This window comes from Nematostella vectensis, chromosome 5 (assembly GCF_932526225.1).
Source record: "Nematostella vectensis chromosome 5, jaNemVect1.1, whole genome shotgun sequence".
Lineage (NCBI taxonomy): Eukaryota > Metazoa > Cnidaria > Anthozoa > Actiniaria > Edwardsiidae > Nematostella > Nematostella vectensis.
This window is the reverse complement of record NC_064038.1, coordinates 13,657,889-13,670,728: the sequence shown is the minus strand read 5'-3', so window position 1 is coordinate 13,670,728 and position 12,840 is coordinate 13,657,889. Positions and strand designations below refer to the sequence as shown.

The 12,840-nt window shown below is 42.0% G+C and overlaps 1 protein-coding gene across 3 annotated transcripts in view; it reads left to right on the top strand.

The window, feature by feature from the left end:
* LOC5503308 (hemicentin-1) overlaps positions 1-9,248 on the top strand; it is a 136,135-nt gene extending 126,887 nt beyond the window's left edge. For 2 of the 3 annotated variants that reach the window (XM_048727478.1, XM_048727480.1), the window contains 9 exons: positions 1,744-2,064; positions 2,160-2,477; positions 2,775-3,116; positions 5,138-5,446; positions 5,689-6,057; positions 6,181-6,209; positions 6,606-6,782; positions 7,554-7,701; positions 8,740-9,248. In XM_048727478.1, the coding sequence (XP_048583435.1) occupies positions 1,744-2,064; positions 2,160-2,477; positions 2,775-3,116; positions 5,138-5,446; positions 5,689-6,057; positions 6,181-6,209; positions 6,606-6,782; positions 7,554-7,701; positions 8,740-8,855 (2,129 nt within the window). In that variant the 3' untranslated portion in view covers positions 8,856-9,248. Of the gene's footprint in view, positions 1-355; positions 394-1,743; positions 2,065-2,159; positions 2,478-2,774; positions 3,117-5,137; positions 5,447-5,688; positions 6,058-6,180; positions 6,210-6,605; positions 6,783-7,553; positions 7,702-8,739 lie in introns of those variants that run through there. The other variant, XM_048727479.1, reaches the window with a different exon arrangement.
* The last annotated feature ends 3,592 nt before the right edge of the window (positions 9,249-12,840 follow it).

Below are 12,840 nucleotides of genomic sequence, written 5' to 3'. Positions count from 1 at the left end.
GACCAATCATGTCTTTTAGACCCCAACATGCCGTCTATATATCACAAATCATGTCTTTCAGACCCCATCATGCCGTCTATATATGACCAATTATGTCTTTCAGACCCCATCCTGTCATCTATATATCACAAATCATGTCTTTCAGACCCCATCATGCCTTCTATATAAGACCAATCATGTCTTTCAGACCCCATCATGCCGTCTATATATGACCAATCATGTCTTTCAGACCCCATCATGCCATCTGTATATGACAAAAAATATGTTTCAGACCCCATCATGCCGTCTATATATGACAAATAATGTGTTTCAGACCCCATCATGCCGTCTATATATGACAAATCATGTCTTTCAGACCCTATCATGCCGTCTATATAAAACCAATCATGTCTTTTAGACCCCATCATGCCGTCTATATAAGACCAATCATGAGACCCCATCATGCCACCCTATCATGCCATCTATATAAGACCAATCATGTCTTTTAGACCCTCTCATGCCGTCTATATAAGACTAATCATGAGACCCCATCATGCCGTCTATATATGACAAATAATGTGTTTCAGACCATATCATGCCGTCTATATAAGACCAATCATGTCTTTCAGACCCCATCATGCCGTCTATATAAAACCAATCATGTCTTTTAGACCCCATCATGCCGTCTATATAAGACCAATCATGAGACCCCATCATGCCACCCTATCATGCCATCTATATAAGACCAATCATGTCTTTTAGACCCTATCATGCCGTCTATATAAGACTAATCATGAGACCCCATCATGCCGTCTATATATGACAAATCATGTCTTTCAGACCATATCATGCCATCTATATAAGACCAATCATGTCTTTCAGACCCCATCATGCCGTCTATATAAGACCAATCATGTCTTTTAGACCCCATCATGCCGTCTATATATGACAAATAATGTGTTTCAGACCCCATCATGCCGTCTATATATGACAAATCATGTCTTTCAGACCATATCATGCCGTCTATATAAGACCAATCATGTCTTTCAGACCCCATCATGCCGTCTATATAAGACCAATCATGTCTTTCAGACCCCATCATGCCGTCTATATATGACAAATCATGTCTTTCAGACCCCATCATGCCGTCTATATAAGACCAATCATGTCTTTTAGACCCCATCATGCCGTCTATATAAGACCAATCATGTCTTTCAGACCCCATCATGCCGTCTATATAAGACCAATCATGTCTTTTAGACCCCATCATGCCGTCTATATATGACGAATAATGTCTTTCAGACCCCATCATGCCGTCTATATATGACGAATAATGTCTTTCAGACATCATGCCTTCTATATAAGACAAATCATGTCTTTCACACCCTATCATGCCGTCTATATATGACAAATCATGTCTTTCAGACCCCATCATGCCGTCTATATAAGACAAATCATGTCTTTAAGACCCTATCATGCCGTCTATATAAGACCAATCATGTCTTTCAGACCCTATCATGCCGTTTATATAAGACAAATCATGTCTTATGTCAGACCCTATCATGCCGTCTATATATCACAAATCATGTCTTTCAGACCCTATCATGCCGTCTATATATGACAAATAATGTGTTTCAGACCCCATCATGCCGTCTATATATGACAAAAAATGTGTCTCAGACCCCATCATGCTGTCTATATAAGACAAATCATGTCTTTCAGACCCCATCATGCCGTCTATATATGACAAATCATGTCTTTCAGACCCTATCATGCCGTCTATAGCCAGAGCCACCTCGGACCACATCGCTACACAACCTGAATCCGCCAATCAGGACATTGGAAAAAGTATCGTGCTTCTAACCGGCTCGTCCCTAGTTCTCCATTGTAACGCTACCGGCCACCCTCAACCGGTAGTGACCTGGAGACGAGGCTCTCAGCCAATCAGCGGGCTGGCTGATCATACACTTATAGGCACTTCTCTTCGCATTTTGAATCTTGAGCCCGCTGACATGGAGGAGTATACGTGCACTGCTAGTAATGTGGGAGGGAAGGCCGCGGCTTCTACTGAGCTCACTGTTAAGGGTTTGTACCGCAAGTAGTTTTCTAACTTCATTAACGGTTATAAGAATTGATAGTGTAAATGTGTACTTTTACTTACTCCCTATTTACACACTCAGCTTTGAGCAAGCCAAACATTAAGACCGTCAGGACACGCATCAATAACGTCAGGCGTGACGTCACCGTCCCCATAGGAACGACCTTGACAACAATCCAGAACTCCACAGTTGTGATCACGTGTCCGACGGAAGGCTTCCCCAAGCCAATTATATCGTGGTTTAAAGATGGCGAACCAATCACGCCAGACTTAAAGTACGAAGCGAACTGCACAAGTCTGATCATCCGGGACATACAGCCGGGCGACGAGGGCAGCTACACATGCACAGCAGTCAACCCCATGGGGACAGACGTCAATAACATGTCAATCACTGTCACAAGTAAGCACATCTCACTAACAATTGGAATTTAAACAAATAATTCAGGAGGAATTATTGTTCCATTTACGCGCTTGTAGATAGAATGCTAGCAGGCGTTGAACTTGGTGTTTTAAACAGAGATTAGCAATGCGCCGGGGCGCAGTCGCCATTTTGGTTGACCGGTTGGAATCCGGCTACCATCAAAGAGTTTCGAGTTTTTTAGACGTCTAAATATGGCAAGACTAAAATATTAAGCAACAAGTCAATGGATCAAAAGTACCGCTTGGTCACTTAGTTCTACTAAAAATCTCACTGCAGAACCTCCCGTAATCATCAACGTCAAAGGCAGCTTTGAAGTCACAGACATCCGGGAACTTCTGTCCATAACGACCGGTGCCATAGTAACCATTCCCCGCGGCGTGACCATCACCATCCGGTGCGAGGTTACTGGGAAGCCGGAGCCTAACATCACGTGGTACCGGATACCCGAGGGATCCCAGCGGTGGCAGCTCATAACCCCATTGGACCGCTACATGCACCTGCGCAGTGACATGTCTTTGGCTATTGACCGCACCGCACAGGTAGACGCAGCGCAATATGTGTGCGTGGCGACCAACATCGCGGGACGGGACGAGGGGATCACTTATCTTAATATCGGAGGTAGGATGATTAATCTGTTTATCGCGGGACAGGACGAGGGGATCACTTATCTTAATACCAGTGATAGGATGATTAATCTGTTTATCGCGGGGCAGGACGAGGGGATCACTTATCTTAATATCGGAGGTAGGATGATTAATCTGTTTATCGCGGGACGGGACGAGGGGATCACTTATCTTAATATCGGAGGTAGGATGAATTATCTGTTTATCGCGGGACAGGACGAGGGGATCACTTATCTTAATACCAGTGATAGGATGATTAATCTGTTTATCGCGGGGCAGGACGAGGGGATCACTTATCTTAATATCGGAGGTAGGATGATTAATCTGTTTATCGCGGGACAGGACGAGGGAATCACTTATCTTAATACCAGTGATAGGATGATTAATCTGTTTATCGCGGGACGGGACGAGGGGATCACTTATCTTAATATCGGAGGTAGGATGATTAATCTGTTTATCGCGGGACGGGACGAGGGGATCACTTATCTTAATACCAGTGATAGGATGATTAATCTGTTTATCGCGGGACGGGACGAGGGGATCACTTATCTTAATATCGGAGGTAGGATGATTAATCTGTTTATCGCGGGACGGGACGAGGGGATCACTTATCTTAATATCGGAGATCTGATGATTAATCTCTTTATCGCGGGGCGGGAAGAGGGGATCACTTATCTTAATACCGGAGATCGGATGATTAATCTGTTTATCGCGGGACGGGACGAGGGGATCATTTATCTTAATATCGGAGGTAGGATGATTAATCTGTTTATCGCGGGACGGGACGAGGGGATCACTTATCTTAATATCGGAGGTAGGATGATTAATCTGTTTATCGCGGGACGGGACGAGGGGATCACTTATCTTTATACCGGTGGTATGATGATTAATCTGTTTATCGCGGGACGGGACGAGGGGATCACTTATCTTTATACCGGTGGTATGATGATTAATCTGTTTATCGCGGGACGGGACGAGAGGATCACTTATCTTAATATCGGAGGTAGGATGATTAATCTGTTTATCGCGGGACGGGACGAGGGGATCACTTATCTTAATACCAGTGATAGGATGATTAATCTGTTTATCGCGGGACAGGACGAGGGGATCACTTATCTTTATACCGGAGGTATGATGATTAATCTGTTTATCGCGGGACGGGACGAGGGGATCACTTATCTTAATACCGGAGATAGGATGATTAATCTGTTTATCGCGGGTGGGACGAGAGGATCACTTATCTTAATACCAGTGATAGGATGATTAATCTGTTTATCGCGGGACAGGACGAGGGGATCACTTATCTTTATACCGGAGGTATGATGATTAATCTGTTTATCGCGGAACGGGACGAGGGGATCACTTATCTTAATACCGGAGATAGGATGATTAATCTGTTTATCGCGGGTGGGACGAGAGGATCACTTATCTTAATACCAGTGATAGGATGATTAATCTGTTTATCGCGGGACAGGACGGGGGGATCACTTATCTTAATACCGGAGATAGGATGATTAATCTGTTTATCGCTGGACGGGACGAGGGGATTACTTATCTTAATACCGGAGATAGGATGATTAATTTGTTTATCGCGGGACGGGACGAGGGGATCATTTATCTTAATACCGGAGATAGGATGATTAATCTGTTTATCGCGGGTGGGATGAGGGAATCACACATCTCAATATCGGTAGCCTGCGTAGCAAGCGTTCCTGTTTGTCGTGAGCGCAAAGAAACCAAGAAACGACGTTTCGAAGTTCGATGAGCTAGATTATGACCGCGCGAAAAGTGCTGTTTGTCTATCGCGGAAGGGACGAGGGAATCACACATCTCAATATCGGTAGCCTGCGTAGCAAAAAGTCTACGTATTAAAAAGTGCTGTTTGTCTATCGCGTAAGGGACTAGGGATCACTTATCTTAGGAGGTAGACTGATTAATGTGTCTATCGTTTCTAAGATGCGGACTGTCCGTATTCAATGTGTGTTGTGCTGTGTCTTGATCCTATCATCTCCTCAGTGGCACCCGACATCCCCGGCCATTGGCAAGGCGCTAACAAGTTCACACGTCCTCGCGTGGACAAGCTAGACTCTCTCGCCACCGTGGTCCGAGGTTCCACCCTCCGCATCCGCTGCGCCGCTTACGGGTCCCCTAAGCCTAGTGTCACGTGGTACGTGGTGGGAAGCGAGCGTAAGGCCGACCTGACCGTGCTACCGGACGGAACCTTGGAACTAGAGAACGTGGACTTTATGGACGAAGGCAACTACACGTGCGTCGCGCGTAACGCGTATGGCGTGACGAGCAGGAGTACTAACGTGACGGTGTTAGGTAAGGCGTGACGCGTGACAACTAGATTACTAAAGCGAGGTAGGTAAAACGTGACGATTAGGAGCACTGACGTTTTGAGAAATATAAGTAAAATGCAGAAACAATTGATATAATACAGCGAAAAGCGTGTATCACGGACAAGTGTGACAGACCTCCGTTAAAGCTTAGCGGGCTTCTGACAGCCTGAACTGTGGTAGGTGACGTTGGACAGCAATAACAATTCCTTCCACTTTCTTTCCAAGTCCCGCCTTCGATTCTTGATAACTTCTTTGCGGACGCTATCCTGGTGCAACACTCCAAGCTCTTGCACAAACGATACTCCTCGATCACCCGACTCAGCATTCGCCGGCAGCAGATACGGCAAGCCGCCGTGGAGCGAGGGGCCAATCTGATCATCGGGTGCCCGGTCAGCGGTAGACCACTTCCGGCCATTCAGTGGTTGCGGAACGGCCTGAAAATCAGTAATGACAGTCGTCAAGTGATCGTGGGCGGGGTCATTATGATCCGGGACATCCAGCTCCAACACGCGGGCGAGTACTTCTGTTACGTAAAGAACACGGCGGGGGAGGACGGCGGGGGCGTTGACCTGAGCGTCAGGGAGCGCATCGTTGGTGAGTTCGCTATCAGTTATTGCTTTAGTGATTTCATATTCGTAATGGTAATGGTTATGGCTATCTTACGATGGAAATTATGGTTATTTGATAATAAAATGGTGGTGGTATTTCTTTTTCCAGGACAATGGTACATTTCTCCTTGGACTGAGGTAAGATATCCCAACTTTTTACTTATCAACCATTACCGAAATCATTTACTCCGTACTTATTTCTATTTCGAAATTCCTAAAAGATATTTTACATCGGGCTTATGTACAGCCATGTTTTTTTTTACATTAAGACTTTAAAAGATTTATATCCCCGTAAATAGAGCTCCTGTTTTTTTCTCTTGGAATTACATTATCTTCACCTTTTTGTTAAGTTTTATTTCTGAAAGTATCTAGCAACTCGTTTTGTGCAGCTAAAGAGCGGTTTTACTCAGATACGGGCTCAAACAGTGGAACCTGGATTTTACGATGTGCCTCGGGAAAAAGAAAATGTATCGTAAAATCCAGGTTACACTGTACTATAAATACCTAATAACTATATTGTCCTTGTTTGATCAGTGCGCGGACTGCTACGCAAGTTTCAAAGGTTTCCAGAATCGCACCATAGAATGTACAGATGAGAAGAATAACTCGGTACCAGCCGAGCTCTGCAATATGTTACGGAGACCCGTCTTGAGAAGGCAATGCAACTCGCGCAACTGCGAGGCCATCTGGGTGGCGTCTGCTTGGGAAAAGGTGTGCGTCGTGGTGATACGTTTGAGCGTTATGAACACAAGGGCACAAAACGGATCTGTTCCGCAGCCTATTTTTTTACTGGCTGGAAAGATGTTAGACCCCTTGCTTGCTGGGAAAAAAATCGTCCCAAATGATTTTGCTGGCAAACTTTGTGGAGTCGAACAAGTTGTACTGGGGATATTTTTTGGGGCGCTGGAGCGGTTGCTTGGGAAAAACAACGTCACGATTTGTTATACGAGAAATTACTGATGTGCTAAAATGCTTAACCACTGCTGGCTCGGAAAAAATTCCTATCCAATGCTTGCTGGGAAAAAAAGAATGGTCCCTCCAGGGAAAAAGAAACAAATATTTTTTCCCAGCAGCTTTAAAAATGGATATTTTCGGCCTCAGAACATATTCAAATGATGACATAAGCCATTTCAACGTGTTTCGGAGGGGGGTTCGTTGTATGCGCTACTACACGTACAGAAAAATATATCCATACATATTCTGATTTTGCCACCTTATGCGGTATTTTATTGAAATATTGTGTTTAGCTAGATGTCCGACGCCATATTTTGTACTTGAAAAAAAAAAGAATAAATTCACAATGAATTGAGACGATTACTGAAAACAAATAGGCTGTTAAGAATCTTGTTAAGGTATTTTGTTGAGCTCATCATAATATTACCTGCATTATTGCTAGTAATAATAGTAGGAATAGTAATGATAGAAATTATACTAATAACAGTACTATTATCTTAAATTTGTTTATCTTCTTTTTGGGGTTAGTGCCCGGCGAAATGTGGTCAGCAAGGGATTCGAACACGGAAAGTCCGCTGCGTGTTTTACCGCGGGCTCTTACCTGCCCCTGGCCTGTGTAACTTTTCCGACATGCCCAATGCAATCACGCCATGCACCGCTGAACCATGCATCCAAGGTATTTGTACAAACCTATATATATATATATATATATATATATATATATATATATATATATATATATATATATATATATATATATAATGTAGAATAGTACACCGACATTTTCAAGTCCATATAACCTTTCAGAATTTATAGGTTTGGTCTTGGTAGATCTGGCCTTGAAGTTTCCAATAATGCACTGCGGTGTCTTATCTTTCTAGCGACGGCTCTGCTACAGTCTGCTGCTTACAACAGTTTTGCTTGTAATTTCCTTAAAATTACAGCTTTTTCACATCTGGAGAGTGGCTTATTGGTTGATCCCCCTAAAACTACCCCTATCAGTCAACACAAAAAGGTGTTAGTATTGGTTGGCTAGTGTTGGCTAAGTTATCGCATCCTCACAAAACGGTCATGGTGGCTACGATAGCGCGGATCGCATAGTAAAAAAGGAAGAAAAATAATGTTATAGTTCTTTATATTTTCATCTTCCAAATGGTATGTGGTTCGTATGGATACTATTTAACGCGTGAATAACTCAAATCTGCAATATTGAGGTATTTTGGTCAACCTTCGGAAATAAAGGCCGTGAGCTAAACAATTACCTCAAACTTGTAAAAGTTAACAGTTTATATCGAAGTTCATTAAAAGTTGAGTTTGAAATAATTCTTTGTATTAAATACATATCATCCCCACCCCATGACTTAAACGTACAACAAGTGCCTTTTTTTCTGACTCCTCCATAGTCTCTTGCAGCGAGCACTTCACTTTCTGTTAGAAACTTCTAGTAATAATGGTAATAATTGATATTGTATCGTAATAATAGTGATGGTGGTGATGATGGTAATGGTGGTGGTGACGACGATGATGATTATGATGGTTGCGGCGATGATGGTGGTGATGGTGGTGATGACGGTGATGATGGTGATGATGGTGGGAGGCGATGATGATGGTGGTGATGTTGGTAGTTCATAATGACGAAGTGACGATACTGATGTCAATCAAGTTTTGTGATAATCCTGTCACTATGTTGATAACCACCCGTGTTTTCCTCTAGAGTCCTGCAAGGACAGGCTGTCTTATTGCAATCAAGTGCTGGCACGAGGCATGTGTGATGTCTACCGGAAGTGGTGCTGTCAAACGTGCTCCATAAGCGGGCGGAGACGCCATTGATAGACACAACGGACAACCAAATGAAATAATAAGAACAGTTAGAATCATATGCAAAATAACAACCGCTGACAAGAAACAGCGAGGACTCAAGAAAACGCTAGCTGCAAAAAGCGCCGTATATATGACGTCATCACCCAATTATGCATATTAAATTAGAGTGTCCGAGGACCCAGATGTGGAAACCTTTTCGCCGCTGATATGATATACGAACATACGACTTCAGACTCAGCACAAGTCTCGGTTTAAAGAATCTTAAAATGACGCAATGGGAATAAAGTTATCATTAGGGTCGTAAATATTTAGTTATCCTGTCCACTGACATGGAATAACGTGGACTCCACGATGGAAACAGAGTTACTCAGAATGCGATCAATAAAATCATTACAAGTTCAAGTATCGTGTTAGTCTGCATTAGGCGCTGATATACACCTGTTTTAAAGAAAGTCGTACACAGAGAATCCATATGTCGTAACACCAGCAGTTCTTAATTGATATAAATAAGAAAATTATATGTAATAAGTAAAACCTAACCCGAGCTAAGGAAACTGTAGCATTTATTACCTGCCTTTTAACAAGCGCATGACCCTCAAAGACAAATATTTCAGCCATTTTTCAGCCCTTTATGCGTTACAGATGAATCACAGCGGATTACAGCATGTGTATTTATTGCTTGTCGCTTACTACTAGTATTTAACTCCCTCATGTTGAGCCGGCAGAAAAGAAAGCGAGCGCGCGGCCTAGGGGAACTGGGAAGAGGGGAAGGGCGCGCCTGCCGGAAGACCATTGTTCTAGCCGCGCCACCCCTAAGCTGCACTCAGCGTGTGTTCTCAAGTAGCTGTCAAAATTGACCAATCACATGAACCCCTCGGCCTCTCCCCCTTCCTTTCCCTTGAGCCGCTACGCAAGTTAATTTAGCGAGTAATTAAATGTGCATATGATCCAAATATTTACTGTTATCTAATAAACAAGGATGTTTTAAGCTAGAATGGGATACAGTAAAAACCTGGAGTAGGAACCTGAACATTAAAGAGCGCGCTTAGCGGAGAGGTTGATGGCTCAAGCTCAAGCCAGGGGCGAAATTACGTTCCACGGTGGGTTTGAATTACCAAGCTTTCGGTCAACAGCCGAACGCGCTAACCGATTGCGCCACACAGACCCGACACTTCTGGTTTCTGGCACTTTTAACAATTCTAACACTTTTTTATTCGAGTATTTTTCTGTTGTTTTTGGATAATGAGGCATTTCGGATGGTTTTACACGGTCATTCGACGGGCGACAGCCGCAGACTAGGTTGAAATTGACCTCAATGGAGATATTATTCATAGTTCTTTAACTCCAGTACTCAGGCCTAATTTATGCGAGCTACGGCGCCATGAATAATTTTTCTATTGTTTTTCGAAAATGAGGAATTTATGGCCGTTTTCTACACCTCATTAACAAAAAAGGAAAAAATATTCATATTATAATTCGAGAATCTTGCATCGAGTAAGTACGCAGCTGCTTTGTCTCCTATTATCTTTGTTCTACAAAGGAGTTCTTTTGTCTCTATTCTTCTCGTTCTTTGTGTCGAGGTGCGGATATTGTTCATTTGCCCAATCAAATTGCAGCTTGTAAGAGCTGCGTACTGACTGGCTCGTAGCTTGAGTCATATAGTTGACAAAAACAACCTAATGGAACAAAATAGATATACAGTGGAACCTGAATTTTACGATGTGCCTCGGGAAAAAGAAAATGTATCGTAAAATCGAGGTATCGTTAGAAATAGGTCCTCGATTTTACGACGTAAAGGAAGGACTAATTGTTTTACGATTTCTGGAGACTGTCAGATAAGGAAGAACCTAAATCATCACCTTTTGATGTTTCCATATATTGTTACTGTTTCATTGCAACAGACTCTTTCTTCAAGGGCAATGCAGTTGTTAATCACTGAGAACACTAGAGAAAGAACTTTTTGTTTTATGATTATGGGTGATATATACATGTCGTTGAAATTATAGTTTAAGTTTAATGCCGTTGAATTTATTTTAGCAACCTTGAAATTGTAACACGTTAATAAAGATTGTTTTTAAAAACCATTGTGGTATCGTTCGTGTTCTCTCATTACAAATATGTGAGACAACAAGTAATTTTCTGGTGGTCCAAAATAAAAAAAAGTTGTTGGGAACATTGAATTGTTCAAGAAAAATCTGTTTAGCTGATGTGAGGATGTTCCTAACATTTTTTTTTTACTTTTACTCTTTGTTACACTCATTATAATTATGATTTGTAGAATAATTCACCATGAATTTTTCGAGTTGTACGTTGCTATGGTTACATTTATCAAGCTGTACTGTATTTTCACCACCAAGTCGTCCAGATTATTACATATATCTGATGCTCAGATTTAAAGATAAAGCAAGGAAATAAATTCATAGTGCTCTGAAATTCTGAAAACATTGCGAGACTTTTATAGCATAACCTTGTAATCAGTGATACTCAGGTTGCTACATCAATAGCACTCTGGAGGTTCAAAGAAAGTGAACTGTTTGAGAGCTTTGCAAAGTGGTTAGAGGGAATGCACCATATTTTTACCACTACAACATGTACACAGCACGGCTAGAGGAGGCAGGAAGATGGCCCTCCCCTTCCCCCTTCAAGAAGCAAAAATACAGTAAATGTATGGGACATTTTTAATGCAGCTAAACAGACATCATGCCTGTCAACCCTGAAAACTCCAAAACCTAGAGATTTTGTTTCAACTACAAGAACTGTATGAAAAATCATAATGGACAAAAAAAATGTAGAGTTGGCAGGCATGAGACATAGAGATAACTTTATTGCTACATTAACACCAAAGGGTGCATGTGTCAATAGGCTTTATAAGAAAGGCCCTTTGTCCTCCCCCCCCCCCCTCCCTCCCTATGAAAAATCCTGGCTATGCCTCTGGAAGGGGTAGAGACTTAACAGTCCGCTTTCCAGAAATGGAAATTTTGTATTTCATTCCCCCACTTTATACCTGGTTCATTCCTAAACAGTAAGCAACACACTTGAAAGTATGCTCTCATGCTTGACCCATTTCTGTTAATATATTTTTGCCTTCTTTAAGTATAAGTACATACAGTTTTCTAATATATTTTTTTTATTTCGCACTTTTTTTATCAGATAAATGGTTTAATGCATTGACCAACAAAAAATTATTAAGGATTTTTAACGCAGCGTGTTTGTATTGTTTCTATTGACTTATTTATTGCGTTTTTGTTTTCGACTGTTTCGAGTCTGCCATCGTATTGTCTTGTACCGGAATGTGGGCTGTTAGAATTATCAGAACCGACATCTTTTTTATTTCATATTATATTATATTTTGTTATCATGTATGAATGCTTACATGGAATAGAAAGAAAACGTTTTGGTGTTGTTTTTTTTTTTTTACAGGAGGACGCCATCTTTGATTTGTCGATAGCCGCTGACCACTCGTTCCCTGTTCCCCGCTCACCGTTTTAGTAACATCCCTGTATTTCCGCCGAGAGAAAGGAACGTCATCGTAAAATCCTGTATCGTAAGATCCAGGTTCCACTGTATAAAGACAATTTGTGAACACCAGTGTTTTTGTCGGTTTGTTACAAAGGGGTGTATAAAAAAATATCGAAAAAAATATTGAAAAACTATGTGGAAATTATTTATAGTTCCATAACTAGAGTACGTAATCTGATTTCTCAATTACTTGGGTCGTGTTCAGACCTAATTAAACTGTTTCGTGAAGTGGGGCCCACGGCGTCATCTACAAAGGGAGCTCACCTCTAGGGTTTGAATAAAGTTAGAGTTGTTTTTTTTTAGCTTTGCATTGTTGTTGATTTAGTGCGTGTGTGCGTATGTATCTCTTGTCTACTTGTCTCTTTTTACTAGGTATGCCGTGACATGGAAGCCATTTCGCAGTCGAGACGGCCGTTAGACCGCTAACCAATGAGAGGGCGCCAGAAAGCACCGGGCGCCGAAAAAGTAGACAACA